This window comes from Gallus gallus, chromosome 2 (assembly GCF_016699485.2).
Source record: "Gallus gallus isolate bGalGal1 chromosome 2, bGalGal1.mat.broiler.GRCg7b, whole genome shotgun sequence".
Taxonomy (NCBI): domain Eukaryota; kingdom Metazoa; phylum Chordata; class Aves; order Galliformes; family Phasianidae; genus Gallus; species Gallus gallus.
In genome coordinates, this window is record NC_052533.1 from 43,890,995 (window position 1) to 43,908,094 (window position 17,100).

Sequence of the window (17,100 nt, forward strand, 5' to 3'; positions counted from 1 at the left end):
GAGCGGGGAGGGGAGGGAGTGGGGAGGGTGGGGAAAGAGCGAGGGGTGGGATAACAAGAGCACAGAGAGGCGGACGAACCTGCGAGAGGAGCAAAAAGAGAAAGGAGTGAGAGGAGTAGAGAACGCCGGCGGAAAACAGCGCTCAGAGCCCCCCGCGGTAGGCCGTCCCGCAGTACCGCTAACGAGCAGCGGCCGCCGCTTCTCCTCACAAAATGGCGGGTCTCCCGCGCCGCGCGCCTGAGAGCCCCCGCCGGTCCCGCGCTGCCTCACGGGAACTCGAGTTCTCCCCGCCCTACCGCCGTAGGGCGCGCGGCGCCGCTCCGTGCCGAAGGACTACAGTACCCAGCGTGCACCGCGCCGCCGCCAGGGAAGCAGATGGCTGCTTGGCCCACAGCTTCAGCTTTGGCGCCTCTGTGCGTGTGTTCGCACCTTTATGTTCGCAATCCGCTGCTTCCCCAGAGAAGGCCCAGGTCACCGAGTTCCCTTCGTCTTCAGGCGGGTTGGGAGTACAGTCTCCCTCTTAGGCCTAACTGTAGGCCTCAGCACCCAAGGCTGTGCTGGGGGAGACAGTTCACACCAGACAAACCGCCCCTGTCTCCCTGCGTGCTGGGGCTGCAGTGGTACATACTCATCTGCACCAAAAGCTCTGCTTTTAGAAACGTGTGTTTGTGTTACAGGGCCTCGAGGGTTGCTTCTTTTCACTATCTCCTGGTTTACTCTGTCAGATCTATGTCTCAGCGTGTTTGAATCTTCCCCTTTTATCATCCCAATACAGGATTCCCTCCATCAGGAAACCCTGCTGGAATAACCACTCTCCAGCCTACCTTCAGCAGTCACTGTGACTGACCAGGCCTGAGCTTCCTCATTGCCTCCCTTATCATTTGTTGGTCACGTTTGTGCTGCTGTATGCTCTTATTTATGGCTTTCTCCTTTCCTTACTATTGTTCTTCCTCATTCTCCACTAGAAATGTCCTTGATCAGAGAGTCTTAAAGGAATTGATACTCTACGTCAACATTTCTTCCTTTTCCCCATGTTTGACAAGGAACAAATAAACAGTTTTAAAAAGAAATAAAGCTGTAGCATCATTTCTCGGTATAAACTTTAAAGGAAAAAAAAAGCTTCTATAGATTTGGCTGCAGAAGTATTTATTAATTGAATATTTAAGAACCACATGGATGTATATGGAGGAAGAGGGAAACATAGGCAGAGTAGGCAGATCTGTGCAATTGTTACAACATTGGAATAGTAGATTGGAGTAGAAAGAAGGAATAATGTTTTGTGCTGACTAAGATAACTGAGAGCCTGGGCAGGAGTGTATTGACAAGAGTGTTATGGCAAGTATGTGCCAGAGGTATTTTCTAGCAAGAGTGAGCATCCCTTTTTGTATCTCTGAACACAGCATTCACAATGAATTGTCTCCTTTGAATTTCTCACTCAAGCTGTTCTCTGGGATCCTCAATTTTCTCTGCTTTGATGTTACCTACCCAGACTCAGTACCAAGGGCAGATGGCATTCATATGGGTGTAAACCTGTCTTTAAATCATGTGCCCTGTCATATCCCACTTGTTTCTTTCAGTGCTTCAGCACAGTAGGAAATAGAAAAATCTTTTCAGGAAAGCATCACACAATCTCCAGCACATGGAGAGTGATTTAAAAATATTGGCAATCTTGATTTTATCCAATTCTGGTACTCTGAAAAAAGCATAACAGATCTTAGCTAAGCTCTGATCCATTGCCCAGAAACATCAAAACGGGAGGTAACCAAAATCCCTAATAAGAAACTGGACTGATGATGTGCAAGACATAAAAAAACTCAGCTTCTTCCCTATCCCATGGCTGCTCAAAACTAACAGGAACAAAAAGCAGTAAAAAGATAGTAGTTACACTTAAAGAAATGAGAAATTACGATTCCTATACAAACTTCTGGGGCATAACTTTTAAGGTAAATCAATTCTGGATTTCTTGCTAGCTAAGCCTGCATGATTTTGTCTTTATGTTTTATACTAGAAAATGCACTTGTCTATGAAGGTGAATAAAAGGTATACTTTCCTACATGATGCACCCCAGCTAAGTTAGATTCAAAAAAGACTGAGTTTCTATATCATCTCTAACTTTTGGGGGAAACGCTGCCTTTGTATTAAGTTCAGCCACTCTCTTTCTCCTCTGGACTGTACGACAAGCGTGACTTTTGTAGAGATAGCTAAATGAGGGGCGTATCACACTAATACTTTCTTTTTACTCTCTGTCTCCTTGCTACTTTTCCCCATTTTCCTAGTAGTGATTCTTTCTTAAATTTCTGATGTGAAAGAGGAAATGGTAACAGCATGGCAAATTTCAAGATGTGTGGAGCGCATTGGTAGGCTGCAGCTGATTTGCAGAAGCGTTTTGTGTTGGTTTCATCTTTTTTTCTGCAATGTTGGGATGTATTTTTTCTGTTTGTCAGACTAGGAGTTGGAAACTTGCCAGAAGCAGAATCCACTGAGCAAATGGTAATTCTGAAAGATAAAGCAAGATTTTTGTTGGATACTGCCTGATCCCATGTCAGCGTACCGGTGGTAGCATGCAAGCAGAGAGAAGAAAATGGGATAAGAAGATGCTCAGCATTTGTTGGAGTATGGCTTGCTTACTAGCAATTTGAATATGTTTAGTATAGTTTAGTTTTTGAGGACCAGTTTTAATGATTTTATGCTGAAAAAATCTTACTATGTAAGTACTGCTATTGAATCACACATTGCATGGAGAGAATGGTCTGAGGAAGTCTCAGTAAGCACATCAGAATCTGACCAAAAATCAAGTATTTTCTGTTTATTTCCTTGTTATGCACGTTTGTCCACCATTTTCCCCTATACATCCACAATAAAGATCAGAGTATGCCTGCTTAGCAGACACAGATACAGAATTGACACCAACTCTGAGTGCCTCTCTTTATCAGAATTCTGCAGGCTTCTTTTTTAGTTATTCTTGTTAGAAGGTTCACTGTCATTGATTTAAAGCTGTGAGATGACGCTATGAAAGGGTCTCAGCATGAATGGATACCCACACGTGTTTCTTGGGTGTGTTGAACAATATCTTACAACGCAGTGCCCGGCCCAACTATAGCCATTGTGATGACATTGGTCACTGTGGTTATCTTTGGGAGCGCTTCTGAAATCTGCGTCTTCTCCTCGTTCTTATAGAGGAGAGTGTTGATCATTAAGGTACTCAGCAGCTGTCCTCAGAATAAAACAGAGAATTTAAGTGCTCTGTGATCTGTAAGGCAAAAATACTGTAAGTGGTAGAACCGTGATGGTCTGGTGGTGCTGGTTGGCTGAGGGGGAGAGAGCAGCACTGTGCGTGTGGATCACCAGCTCTGTTTGGAGTAAAACTGAGACTTTGTGGAACAATCTTTTCTATTTTTATTTGTAAATAAAGAGACTGCTAGTGCCGACGCCAGTGCAGCCTCTTGCAGGGCTGGTCTGGGTCACCGTCACTGTCAGCCCTTCTCTTGGGGGGCCGCTGGGCCCCAGCAGGCGAGCGGCCAGGAGCAGAGGAGCTGCTGGCCTGAGCAGAAGGACCTGATGCGATGCCCTGCTCCATCTCCTCGTGGGGCTCCTCCGGTTCCCTCAGGATGTGTGCAGTGGGGCAGTGACTGGGGCAGCCAGGAAGGACGGCCTCTGGTGTGCTGGGCAGGTCCTGTGTGTTGGGACTTGCAGGCCGCGAGCTGAGGGTGACTTGTGGGGAGGCTGCGGGGCTAGGAGCGGCCACAGGGCTGTCCTGCTGCTCCCTGGACACATTGGCATCCTGGAGGCCCAGCTGCCTATGGGCCTCCTCAGCGCACTGCCACACAACAGTGCTGATGAGTCCGTGGATGAGTGCCTCTGCTCTGTCCTCCAGGATAGGCCACACCTCTTGGACCAGGGCCTCGCTGTCCAGCCCGAAGCTGCACAGAGCATTCAGGATGATGCTCTCTGTAGACAGTGTCGGCCACCACTGTGCCCCAAAGATGACTGTCAGCTGTTGCAGTAGCCAGGGCAGCACAGGGTCCAGGATCTGCCGGTGCTGCCTGAATAGAGCAGCCCAGACCTCAGGCAGGAGACCTCCCACTGTAGGCACATCATCTGCCTCCTCTGCCTCCTCTTTGTCTGCCTCCTCGGCCTGCTGCTCCTCTGCCTCCTCTGCCCACTGCTCCTCTGTGTCCGCAACATGCTCTTCATCTGCCTCCTGAGCATCCTGCTGTTCTTCCTCTTCACCCTCCTGCTCCTCTGGCAGTGGCAGAAAGGGCAGAGGGGATGGTAAAGGGGACAGTGAAGGAGATGGTGAATAGCTGTGAGGGCTGTAGCCAGGAGCAGCTTCATCTTCCTGCTCCTCTGGCAGAGGCAGAAAGGGCAGAGGGGATGGTAAAGGGGACAGTGAGGGAGATGGCGAATAGCTGTGAGGGCTGTAGCCAGGAGTAACGCCTGCCTGGAAGCAGGCGGGTACAGGCTGTGCTGGGGGCGAGATAATGAAATCCAGCTCCTCGTCGTTGTCCCACTCAGCGACCCTGATGACAGACATGACCGTCCTGCAGAGCGGGCAGCTGTTGTTCTGCTTGGCCCACCGCAGGATGCAGCCCAGACAGAACTGGTGGCAGCAAGGTACCGCGTAGGCCACGTCCTTTCGCCCATCACGGCAGATGGGACACATCCATGCCTGCTCGGCTGCCATGATGTTCAGGCTGTGGCCTGCTGGGGACTGAAGGTGAGGATCTGCTCCCCCGTCACCAGCACCACAGTGATGAAAGTTGCGCACTGCAAGAAGGGAGAGGGGCCACAGTCAGTCGCTGTCCCAGAGTCAGGCAGAAGAAATATCCCAGTCCCTCAGCAGGAACCCCTCCTGGTCCCATGCCTGGGCCGCCCCACACCCCCACAGGGTCAGGCTGCAGCCCTGGCCGCTCCCCACGTCCCAGCGCTCACCCCATTGCCACCCTGGGGGACGTGTCCCCGCCCAGCTCACCTCTGCTGCTACGCGTGCGCCTCGTAGGACCGTGGCTGCCTGAGCCAGGCAGGCCAGAGAAATGCAGGTGATGGCTGTAGGGATGGGCACTGAGAGCCGCTGCCCACAGTCCCCAAAGCACAAGCCAACACCCAAGCCAAACGCTCGTTCCACCTCCAAGCCTCGCACACACGCTCGGCAGGAGTCCAGGCACGAACAAACTGGACCAGGCTCTGCCCTTGCCCACAGGTACTCAGTGAGGGTGGTGTGGTCACAGTCCTTTGCTTGATGATGTCACCGCCTGTTTCTCTGTGATGTCCCCGCTGTCCATATGCTCACCAGCAGCCCCTTGCATTCATGTGTCTTAAGGTGTAGCTGAGGTCCCCTCAGTGCCACTTCCAGCCACTTCCACTCCCTCCCCTGGCCTTTTGTCACTGTGGTTGCATTTGGGTGTGCTTCTCATATCTGTGTCTTTTCCTTGTTCTTGTAGAGGAGTGCGTTGATCATTAATGTGTTCAACATCTCTCCTCAAAAACACCAAACTATTTACGTGCTCTGTGATCCGTATGACAAAATAAAATAAGTGGTATAAACACGATGCTCTGGTGGTGATGGCTGGCAGAGGGGGAGGAAGCAGCGCTGTGCATCGGGCAGCCACTTGCACTCCCTCCCCATCTCCTTTGCCTTCTCCTGGGTACAGCTGCTTCCCGGCAGGCTCTCAGCCCTGGGCTGTATATTCCCAGAGGCCTGTCAGGTGCCCATATACCTCCCTCTCTCCTGTCTAAAGCCATTTCCAAGTTTCAAAGACCACTAGTCAATTCTACCCCCTTTTTTGTTGTTGCTGTGTGGGATTTTTTCATTTTAAACATATCCTCCAGATCCACAGCTTCTAGAAATTGCTTCTTTTCCTTGTTCTTGTGGAGAAGTGTTGATCATTAATGTATTTAGCACCTCTCCTCAGCAAGCTCATGGCATTCATAGGGCTGTGATCGGTGGCAGAATCTACTTGGAGGCCTGTGGCTAGCGGTGCTCCCCAGAGGTGTGCACTGGGTCCAGGCTTGTTACACATCTTCTTCAGTGACCTGGATGAAGGAGTGGAATGCACCCTCAGCAAGTATGCTGATGATCCGAAGCTGGGAGGAGTGGCTGTCACACCAGCAGGCTGTGCTGCCATTCATCGATGCGTGGGGAGGAATAACCAGATACATCAGTACAGGCCAGGGGCTGACCTGCTCTGCAGAGAAGGACCAGGGTGGCCTGGAGGACAGTGGGTTGGCCATGAGCCAGCACTGTGGCCTTGTTGCCAAGAAAGCCAATGGTATCCTGGAGGGTGTTAACAAGGTGTAGTGGAATTTCTGGGTCACAGCCTGAACCAATGGGTGGGCTATGTGAGTGTGTGAGTGCCTGGAACGGGAGGTGGCGGTCTGGAGCCATCCATTTTTGTCTCTGGAATACTTCCAGTGCTGTCTGAGTCTGCGCGGGTCCCTCCCTTAGCCCCCGCCCTTCTCTCCGGCGGCGGGACGGTACGAACAGGGAGGGGACGTATTCCTTAGCTCGTCTCTCTCTGCGCGCTGTTACCAGGAGGGGTGAGTCAATTCCTTTTGATATCTTTTCCTCGTGTGCCCATTTCTCAAATAAAGGCTCTGTCATTGCCTTCATGTGTTCTACATAAGTGCATGGCTGGCAGGTCAAGGGAGGTGTCCATTCTCCTGTACTTGAGGCCGCAACTGGAGCACTGCATCCGCTTGTGGGCTCTTCAGTTCAAGAAAGACAGAGAACTTCAAGAGAGAGCCCAGTGGAGAGCCTCAAAGATGATGAGGGGCCTGGAACATCTCCCTTGTAAGGACTGGCTGGGAGAGCTGGGACTGTTCAGCCTAGAAAAGGCTGAGGCTCTGCCCTTGCCCAGGCTCTGCCCTTGCCCAAAGGTACTCAGCGAGGGTGGTGTGGTCACAGTCCTTCGCTTGATGATGTCACCACCTGTTGCTCTGTGATATCCCCGCTGTCCATCTGGCAACACAGCACTTTGTGTCTGGGATACTTCAAAGCTCCTATATATGTCTGGAATTCTTGTGCAGCCACTGCTGTGGCCATAGTTCTGTGACTGTCACTGTTGCGAAGTTTTCCAGCTGCACTTTGCTGTAGAAGGTTGCACTAAGCAGATGTGGCAGAGCAGCAGAAGTAGGTATAAACAGGTGGTAGTAGTTAAAATAGGCATAAAATCCATGTGGAAGCCGGATTTGTTGTTGTGTAGGGTTAAATTTTAGTTTATTTCTAATTTTTGGAGAGCCCAGGCTGGATTTAATCTCAGTCACTGGTATCTACTAGACATCAGTGCTCAATGAATGGATTGAGAATGATACTCCTGCCATTCCGTGACTATTGTATAATGTGGCAACTGTTGTGCAGGAAAGGATGAACATCTTTTCTGATTATCTTGATCATGGCTTCAAGCTATTTAAGTGTAATGGTTGCAAGGCCTGGTTATGAATAGTAATTAGAACTTTCAGTTCGTCTGTCAAGCAGTATGTGAATCACTGAAGGTTATTATGACTGGATCAGCTCCAAGGATGAAATCCAGGGATTCATTGGCATGCAGATGAAAAATATAACATAATGCAGGCAAAAAGTACACTTTTGTGTGAAATGCCATGCTAATTCAGAACCCTGAAGTAACCCCCCAGATATGTCAGAATGCTGGAATGAACTACTGGATTCTTCCAGAGAGACCAGAATATTTCCAACCTCAGTTTCTTTTCTTGAACCGTAATCTTCCCTGCTCCTGCTGCGTGACTGTCTACTATAGTCAGCTGCATTCAGAAGCCATGCATACCTCAGTGCTGTGCAGTGGGCTATGTGATGGAGGGAGGAAGAATAGCAAGTTTCAGAAGAAATATTCTGTCTACCTACGCTATCTGCAGTGTGGTTTGGAAGGTGGCTGTAACCAGGCCAAGCCTGGCTTGTATTTTTCCATCTGGGCTCTAAGTTTGGTGCAGTGTGCCAAAGAAGGGCTTACGGAGATTGGTCAATGCCCTGAGCTGCATGCAGCCCATGCCTGAGCTGCCCAGTAAGCCTGTGCTAACTGGGCGAACTGGGAAAACATGGCACCTTGCTAGTGACAAGCACATGAACATCCAGTCCAGCTTCCTAGAGATCTGGGTCATCACCGTTTGGTTTAGCTTTAGGTATACATTTAAAGTTCGACATACACATCCTTTCATTTGAGAGCTATGGACATTGATTTGTTGCTCCACAGTAAGCAAGAAGATAATTTCTGTCTTAGCCACTAGATGGTCCTGTTTCTCAAAGAAGAAAATTACTCCAGAATACAGCCAGTCCTGGCTTTTCTTGGAACCTGAATAATAGTAGTAGAGAACGGCTTCAGCATAATTCCACATGTAATTAACAGCCATGTCTAATTGCTTGACATGGTTTTCTGAAGCTCAGTTCGTGCAGCTGGACGTCTCCTCAGTCGCTGATTAAATATTTCCTAGTTAATGTCAATTCAGAATTTCCAGACAGAACAAACCTCTCCCTCTCATTCCAAGAGAAGCCAAATGAGAACGGCAATGATTTACTACTTCTTTTCACGTACAGAAGTCACGCTCTGCTGCGGTATGGAAAGCAGGGCAGATTCGTGACTCATGCAGACATTCAGCACCATGGCATTTTCAAACTGTTTGCATGCTGGTATGCGAAACAGTGAGAGTGGGGGGCTGGAAAAAAACAAAAAACAAAACCCTATTTCTCTATCCACTTGCATTGAATGTGCTTTGGTGGTTTTCACCTTCAGTTTGTGAGCACGTGCCCAACTTCACCCTAAACACGGAAGGATGGAGGTTTTGAAGGATGGGCTGAAACTTCTGCCCCTTCGCTGCACACCAAGATGTCCTCCAGATGATCTTCCCAAGTCACTCTCTCATTAACTCCTTTCTTTCCATCACTCTTTCCCAGTTACTCCCAACTAGGAATGTCTTTCTCATTTCTGTGCAGCCTTGCTTTCCTCAGCCAAAGCATAAGCCTTGCTATGAACAGCGTGATGAAATAAACGAAGATCACAATTGCCTGAGAAGACTCTGAGAAACAGAATGATTGATGTGAAGCTACTCGGTGTTATATGTAGCACCGAGATTGTTTGGTTGTGGTCTGCTGGAAAAAAAATGGCACCTTACATTCAATGAGGGTGGAGTAAAATGGTGCTGTGGTAAGAGGAACGCCTGAGGAGGCTCATTTAAATAGGCCTCCTCATAGCTGACTGGTCTTCATCACTTAGAATATTTGATAGCAATGTTTCACGAAGGCAGAAAGACCAAAAGCAAAAATGAAAACAGACTTGGAACCGGCAGGTGGTGCGCCTGGGACAGAGGCATGGATGTGATCCTTTCTGTAGCTGGGGGACAGCTGTGAAGTCCCTGACACGTGATTTTGTGGATGCTGAGAATTTACATGGGTTCACGAAGCAGCCATGAAGGAAAAAGGAATCCATTAAAGGCTCCCAGCTACAAAGACACATTTGGCTTGGGAAATCTCTGAGCCACACGTCTCAGGGTCCTGGGAGAGTATTCCTGTGGGGAACATCGAAGTATATTCCCTTCTTTGTAGAGTCTTCCCTAGATGTTCTCTGCTGGCTGCTGCCAACCGCAGGATGCTGCATGAGATGGACCTCGGGCCTGAGTGAAGGCAGCTGGGCATATTAGAGCATTTCAAATGCTGGCTCTCCTAATAATGCTTTTTCTATGTATGGCATGCTATTTGTCAGGCAGCATTTATCTATAAGCAGAAAACCACGTTAACACGAAGGCACTGCACAGTTTTGTTTTACTTCTGAGTAGGTGTAAACCAGCGAAAATGATCTCTGCTCTCGAAAGGCTCCCATTGCAGTTGCAGTCTAGACTAGACTAGCCAGACTAGAAAGAGTAAACCGGCTTTTATTTCTGCTTTAGGATGACAGGATCACTTGGCAAAACAAGAATAGGTGATGCACATCCAGGAGAGGAAAAGCTCTCACTCTGGTAATTGCTCACTAGAGATCAAGAAATGATACCTACATTTTCTGGTCAAAATAAACATGTAGGGAAAAGATCTGTGATGCAGAGCATTGAAGGGCTTTACTTACTGAGAAGATACCCTCGCCAGGCATGTACATGGAATCAGCACAATGGAAGCACAGCCACCGACTGGCTCTTGGGAGCAGATTGATTTTTAAGTAGGGGGTATTTGCAAGGTTCAAAGCGAAGATGCTAATAGGAGATTGCTGAAGAAAGCGTGCCTATTGATTGTGTTAGGTGCAGAAAGACCTTTTGTGCTATCTCGGACTTGAAGTGCTCTTCATATGCTGCTATTGTACATGAGCCTAAGTAGTCTGAGTAAACTCTTGAAAACTTCAATAAAGAAGACAGTTCTTTTAGCTGTTAAGTAGAAACTGGAGAAAGGAAGAGTATTTCTTTGGCTTTACTCCATGTGTTCATACACATGCACATAGAGAAAACCGCTGCATATAAAGGGTATGTTTATTTTAACCACCCAAATTAGTCATCACCTCCTCCCCAGGGGGAGGTACTGGTGGTGGTGGGGTTACTCACTTGATGCCTGGATACTGAGTAAGTCAGGGCGAGGCATGGGGGCATCTTAATAGAAAAACTAAACAACAGGTCTGGTTGCAGCATTTCGTATTCGCTCTCAGCTTGTGGGCTCAGTCACATCTCAGGGCCAGCTGCTCTGAGCGGAGATTTATGGAGGTGCTCACTGCAGATGCTCAGCCTCACCAGGCACAGAGCAGGATCCTCTGCCTGCACAGACCCCCGCGGCTCAGTCCCTGGTCCCTTCACATTTCAGCCTCTCCTCGGGACTCAGATGGAGGAGGGGAACAGCTGCCAACATGAATGCTGCAAAACTTGGTGGTGGATATAGCTGTTGAACCGTGGATTCTTATCAGCAAGAACTGTGCTGACACATTAGTCAAGAGAGAGAGGTAAAAACAGCCATGCCAAAGGGATGGATGCTGTAGAAATGCAGAATTGCCCAAGATCTCAGCCTCATGCAGATGAAACTTTTCCCTGCTACAGCACTTGTCCACACTTAGGCACGCTGCTGACCCAGGCTGGGTTCGATCAGTCGCAGGGCCTCACACACACACAGGACGAGTTGGCCCCAGCCATGGGTCAGACAAGAGCTCCTCCACGTGCGGCCTCGAATGGGGACAGGAAGAAGAGGAGCACGGCTGCTACAGGCCATGGGGAGGTGGGCTCTGCCCTGTGCTGAACTTGGCAGCTGTGCTGCTCCGGTTTGCCCGTGGCCTCAGCCCCTTGGCACTACCCTTGGCTCCTGCTCCCTTCCCTGATCAATGGCTCTCTTAACAGAGCCTCACTTCTCTTCCCCTCCCTTTGTGAATTTAAATTTTGCTCTCCAGCACTGCTGACGTCCTCCTGGCCCACCTCTTGGCTCCCCCCGCCTTCAAGCCCACTTCCCTGCGCTATAAAAGCCACGAGCCCCCAGCAGCTGCCCTGCTTCTACTGGGAGCAGCGCATCCCGAGGAGCAGCCCTGCTGCGCACAGGTGAGTGACTCCTGCTACCCGCTTCGGCACCTCTCTCCCGTGGATTTCCTTTTTGTTTCAGCTTTTATTTTTCTTCGCTAATGTACGTAGCTGTGCTCGTTCCTGAGCACTCTGTCCAGTGTTGGCAGTGAAGCAGGCAGTGCTGAGGAAACACGGCTCCGCAGGGACGGTGCCTGCTGGAGCCTGTGGCACGGTGGTGATGGGACCCCTGCTCCCAGGCCTACAGTCACCCCACGTTTGAGCTCTGGCAGAGGTTTCCACCACTGCTTTCAAGTGTGAAAGCTGGTTGGTTTGCATTGGAGGAAGGTCTGCAGTTGCTGGTCTTGTGTAAGACGCTGCTTTAGGGTTTCAGGAATTTATAGCACTTTGTCTTCTGAAGACATCCGCAGTCATTTAGATCTGATGGATCTGTGGCAGAGCTCAGGTTCAGTGTGCTGTGAGCCTGGTGCCCAGCAGGAGGGCTGGGAGGGCCAGGCTGCCCCCACACTGCTTGGGGCTGGGACTCATGGCTGGAGCTGAGAAATGGGACCTAGGTGTAGTGACTTCCTTGTGGGCTTAGCTGGAAATAGAAATGAGTGCTTCATTGGAACTTTACCAGCGACTTGAACGTGCTGCAACTTTCTCCTCTGATGTTGCTTGAAATTGCCAGACTGCTCTCATAAATGTTGCTCAGGCACAGTGTAAAGGCTCTTTCTGCACAGGGACCGAGCAGAAGAGGCAAGTTGACTGGATTGGCAGAGGTGCCAACTTTGTGCTGTGCTCCAGGAGCAAAATTGTTCCTGAAATTTTTGTGTCATGTTTGGTTGAAACGGGAGCATTTTTAAAGCTTTTTGGTGATCGTTTAATGGTTGGAAATGGGGAGCAGGCAAGGAGACCACACGAAGTCTTGTTCTTCCAGTTTTCCCTTTGGAAGAAGGCTGGTAGGCTGTGGGATCAGGAAGATCCAGACCTGAGAAGATCACAGGGCCAACGCAAAGTCCTGAGGGCAGGTAACCAGGGTTTCGTACTTCTCTTTTGTGCCTAAAGAAAGGTGGAGGTGGGGTTAGAGATGCTTGGCATCGTTTGGGGTCAAGTTGGTGGCATCACCTCTGCCTCAGTTTCTCCCTAAATAAGCAGAGGTATAAAAATTAGAAGGAGGAAAAACTAGGGAGGATCGAAGATGCTGAGCCCCCTGATTATTTGGGCATTGCAGGTTAGTCAGAGGAGAGCCACGTGCTTCATTGGAACCCTAGCTAGGTCAGGGGGCAAACAGAAAGTTTAACACACCGTGGCAGTCCCGATTGGCTGGTACACGCACAGGACCAGCTGGTGGATGCTGAGACACAGCATTGCTTAGGAAAAACTGTGCTCTTCCTTTCAGTTTTGCCATTTTCCAGCAATAAGTTCCCAGAAAAGCTGTACACAGAACCAGACAGCAGGTAATCCAGAAAACCCACTAGCAGCTGTGTAAGCACACAGGAGAGATTCCTTAAGCGCCTTCATTTTTGTCTCGCTGGGATGCGCACCAGCTGGAATTGGTGCACAGAATGCATCCCATGCTGTTTTACACGTAAAGAACATTTAGTACTGGTTGCCTTGAGATATTCAGTGTAAAAAATCAGCTCACAGTTCTGTTAAAATTACTGGTTAAGATCACTTTCCTCTAAGCTGCCTGCTAAGCAACTGCCAGAGTGGGAAAAAAATACACCTGCACTGAACGCTCAGGGTTAAGGAGCTTTTGACTTTGCATTGCAATCAAAGGCATGGTCAGAATCTCTGTTTTTTTCTTTTGTTGCCCTTGCAGCCTGCTTGGGAACAACTTATATCAAGAGTTTTTCATTCCTGCTCTGCCCACACTGAAAGTGAGCTAAAAGTTGAGCATAACAGCTGAGGCAGAAACGGGGGAAAAATCCTACCCTTATACAGGGAGCAGCTTCTGTGTGGGCATAGCCAAGAGTATTTCCTGTAGCTCTGTACCTGTACATCTATCTCTAAGTGATGCTTAAGTAAGGAGGGCTTCCCCTGACTTCCATCGACAGAGGCTCCAGACTGCCAAATACAGTTAGATTTTACACAAGGTAGGCTTCTAGCATTACAACTGGGAGAAATGATGTGATGAAGCTTGACCAAAATGTCACATATAGGGGGTGCTGTGGTAAGTAGAGCCCAAGATCAGGCACCTCCTGGATGCTGTTTTCCCAACCCGGCACCTTCTGGAGGTTGCATCTGGATGCATTTACAGGACTGGGAGAACTAACAGTGGAAGCAAAACTGGAAATCACACTTTTGCCTGCTATCTGTGAAAGCTGACATAGGAAGATAATTCCCTTTCAAGAAGACTTTCTATTGCATTTAGATGTAAAGATCTTGTTTAAAATAGAAATGTGAAAGGTATTTCACAGGTGGGGAAAGGGTGATGGAGATAGTGGCCAGAACACACTGATGACCAGTGCCCACGGTCATATGAAAGGCCACAAGGATGGTCAGTGGCAACCTCGGGGCCAGAATTCTATGTGCTGTGAAGCTGTGCCATGCGCTTTCATGGATGATGAGGAAAAGCTCAAGCTGCACATCTTAACTCAGTAGATGGTTCACTGCAGTCTTTTCCTTTAAACAGAAATACTCAGGACATTCCCAGTGTCAGCCCCTCACAGAACTGAGTCATGAAATGGCCCTGACAGGAACATGCGGTCACAGTTGACATCTTCCTTCACCTTGAGAGCTTTGATGTCCCTATGTCCGCTTTCCTCCTCACAGCCTTCCTACCACCGCTCCACCATGTGGCATCTGATCCTGTGGACGCCGCACCCCCAGTGGTCACCAAAGCACTTAAAGCTGGTCACTGTCTACGTGCTGGTGCTCTTGGTATCGCTCAGCTTTGCTTCGAGACAGAGCAGACCATTTAAACATCAAATAGACAACAGAAGTAAGTATGACTCTCAACTGATGCAATGTGATGGTGATCCTGTGGCCCCTGGTACAACAAGGGATCAGGGTCAGGCTGCCAGGCAGAGTTCAACTGCAAAACCTTGTGGGTGTTTCTATGGTAAAACAGTGGAGGGAGGTCCCGCTCTTCAATTTCCACTTCTGAGAGCATATACAGATCTTAATCTCCACCTCATAGCCCTGAATTTGTCAAGGGAAATACTGCAACTTTTGATAAATACACCAGTGTACAAAAGATCGACAAAGTGCAAGGCAGTTTATATTGACTATTTAAACAACTTATTTTCAGCTATGCTCTGTAGATCTGTGACAGTTAACATTTACTTTTAAGAAGTAATAAAGCAAGCATCAGTGGCTTAAATGTTCTTTACAGAGATCCTGACTTCTGTCTGGAAACATCATAGAATCATAGAATGGCCTGGGTTGAAAAGGACCTCAAAGATCATCGAGTTTCAACCCCCCTGCTATGTGCAGGGTCGCCAACCACTACATCAGGCTGCCCAGAGCCACATCCAGCCTGGCCTTGAATGCCTCCAAGGATGGGGCATCCACAACCCACAACCCCCATTTTTGTCTGAAAGCCAAAATACAAGTGGCTGAAGCATGCTTGTTCAGAAATACCGCGAAGAACTGACCTGAATGAAGGAGAGCACTGTATGTCCCAAGCAAAAGCTAACAAACAATCCAAAGTATTTAGGGGAAAATTTGTATAGTGAAATCTCACCATCTCCCCAAGGAGCAATGGCTCATGGTTGAAAGTACAGTGAGCAAGAAGTGGGTGTGGGGAGTAAGGCCCGTAGGCTCACAGGGGCATATCCCTCTTCTTACAGAGAGAACTGGAGATGTGGGCAGCCTTGGTTTTTAGGGCCTTGAGTCAAAATAAAGAAGTGACTTGGGATCTGGGGGGCAGCGGGATGTTTAACACTGTGTGGAGAAATGTACAGCCACAGTGGATCTTTTGTTTGGTTTTCTGAGTTCAAGCAGCAAAACTCACAGGAGAAAATCCCACTGCCTTCTGTGAGACTTTTGTGTGACTCAGATACTTCACTATGCATTTGAAGTCCTGTTCCTGACACCCCTCTTTGGAATGATTTGGCATTTCCTTGGGGTGGCATCACCTCCAGTGTTTGTGCATTTCCACTGACACTGTACCTTAGTACTATACCCTCTCCACACCTGCTGTAGAACTAAACTAGGCTATAAAAGTAAGCCAACTATGAGTTCATTCCAAAGAAAAAAGATCAACCCAGTGCTCTGAATTGCAGGCCCTGAGATTGATCCCTTTTGGTACGTGGGACGTGGTGTTCGACCCATTGGTCGGTTTGGGAAGAGGCAGCTGAGAGGCGGCCGTGGAAGGTTGAGGCCTATGAGCAGGCACCTGGATTTCATCCTGAACACCTTGTGGAAGCAAGAAGTGTTGGACGCAGAGGACAGTGACTACTGATGGCTGTGTCCCGAGGCGGTGACCTAACCTCTGCTCTCCGGATTGCCCCTGCCCTCCACCTCAGGGCTTTGCTTTTGCCTGGCAATCCCTGCTGCTCCTCTCTCTGCTACTCTTGCAAATTCCTTCAAGAAGAAACACATTCAAGGTGCAGGTAAAAGTCAACGCGTTGACACCAGCACTGAGTGTAACCATAGCTTTAAAAAGTATTTATTCTCTCTTTCATCACCACCATTCCCTTCTCTGAGCGGTGACGATGCTGCACACTGTATACATTCACCCAAAATCCAAAGAGCTCCTGTGCTGGGATTTAAACTCAGCAGTGGTAGTGTGCCATGAAATTTTCCTGTCACATTTTAAAGTCATTGGCTATTGGTATGTAAAAATAAAAAGCAATGGTTGGATGAAAGAAAAACGGCTCTCATTACTTTTTAATGTACCTGCGTTTAACAGCATGAAATCTGTAGCTTTTGTGCAGATTGTTAACATTCACTTGTGGGAATGCAGGCCTGAGCTACACTCTGGCCTTTTATCATTCTTGCTGTGCTGCTGAAAATACACTAATGACCAAAAAGGAGATTCTGCCAAAGATAACTATCTTCTCCCTGAGGAAGGACAGAAAATAAAAAATAATTACTATAAACAAAGTGCAAGGTTTTGCTCTTGGGTCAAGGTAATCCCAGATATGTACACAAACTGGGAGAGGAAATCCTTGAGAGTAGCCCTGCTGAGATGGACTTAGGGGTCCTGGCTAATGAACAATCCAATGTGAGCCAGCAGCGTGCACTTCCTTCCCAGAAGGCTAACTATATCCTGGGTTCCATCAGAAGAGGGATGGCCAGCAGAGCGAGAGAGGTGATTGTCCCCCTCTACTCAGCCCTTGTGAGGCCCCATCTGGAGTACTGCGTCCAGGCCTGGAGCCCCCAACACAGGAAGGATGTGAGGCTTTTGGAGAGGGTCCAGAGGAGGGCCACTAAGATGATCAGAGGGCTGGAGCACCTCTCCTGTGAAGACAAACTGAAGGAACTGTGCTTGTTCAGCCTGGAAAAGAGAAGGCTGTGGGGACACCTCACTGCCGCCTTCCAATATTTAAAGGGCATTTATAAACATGAAGGAAACCAACTTTTTACATGGCTAGACAGTGACAGAACAAGGGGGAGTGCTTTCAAACTAAAGGAGGGGAGATTTAGATTAGATGTCAGGGTAAGTTTTTTTACTGAGAGAGTGGTGAG

General features: G+C 48.7%; 2 protein-coding genes and 1 non-coding gene across 5 annotated transcripts; 2 read left to right on the plus strand and 1 right to left on the minus strand.

The window, feature by feature from the left end:
- Positions 1-4: 4 nt before the first annotated feature.
- LOC124417712 (E3 ubiquitin-protein ligase Topors-like) lies at positions 5-6,319 on the minus strand. Of its 2 annotated transcripts, XR_006938611.1 has the most exons (3): positions 4,973-6,319; positions 177-4,767; positions 5-79 (listed from the first exon to the last, which is right to left on the minus strand). XR_006938611.1 is itself a non-coding variant. In XM_046938180.1 (2 exons), exon 2 carries the CDS (start codon positions 4,682-4,684, stop codon positions 3,419-3,421), a length of 1,266 nt encoding a protein of 421 aa, XP_046794136.1. In that variant the 5' UTR covers positions 4,685-4,767; positions 4,973-6,319; the 3' UTR covers positions 5-3,418. The 2 variants fall into 2 exon arrangements, 1 of the variants encoding a protein (XP_046794136.1); XM_046938180.1 differs by having other exon boundaries at positions 5-4,767.
- MIR7457 (microRNA 7457) lies at positions 5,922-5,975 on the plus strand. The gene has a single exon (NR_105625.1). It is a non-coding gene; the product is annotated as a microRNA 7457 (primary transcript).
- A 131-nt stretch (positions 6,320-6,450) lies between the features above and the next one.
- LOC420716 (C-RF amide) lies at positions 6,451-16,283 on the plus strand. 2 transcript variants are annotated; one of them, XM_025147224.3, is made up of 6 exons: positions 6,451-6,537; positions 10,784-10,919; positions 11,014-11,188; positions 11,358-11,502; positions 14,239-14,407; positions 15,693-16,283. In XM_025147224.3, exons 3-6 carry the CDS (start codon positions 11,142-11,144, stop codon positions 15,869-15,871), a joined length of 540 nt encoding a protein of 179 aa, XP_025002992.2. In that variant the 5' UTR covers positions 6,451-6,537; positions 10,784-10,919; positions 11,014-11,141; the 3' UTR covers positions 15,872-16,283. The 2 variants fall into 2 exon arrangements, with proteins under 2 accessions (XP_025002992.2, NP_001107975.1); NM_001114503.2 differs by lacking the exons at positions 10,784-10,919; positions 11,014-11,188.
- Positions 16,284-17,100: the final 817 nt, after the last annotated feature.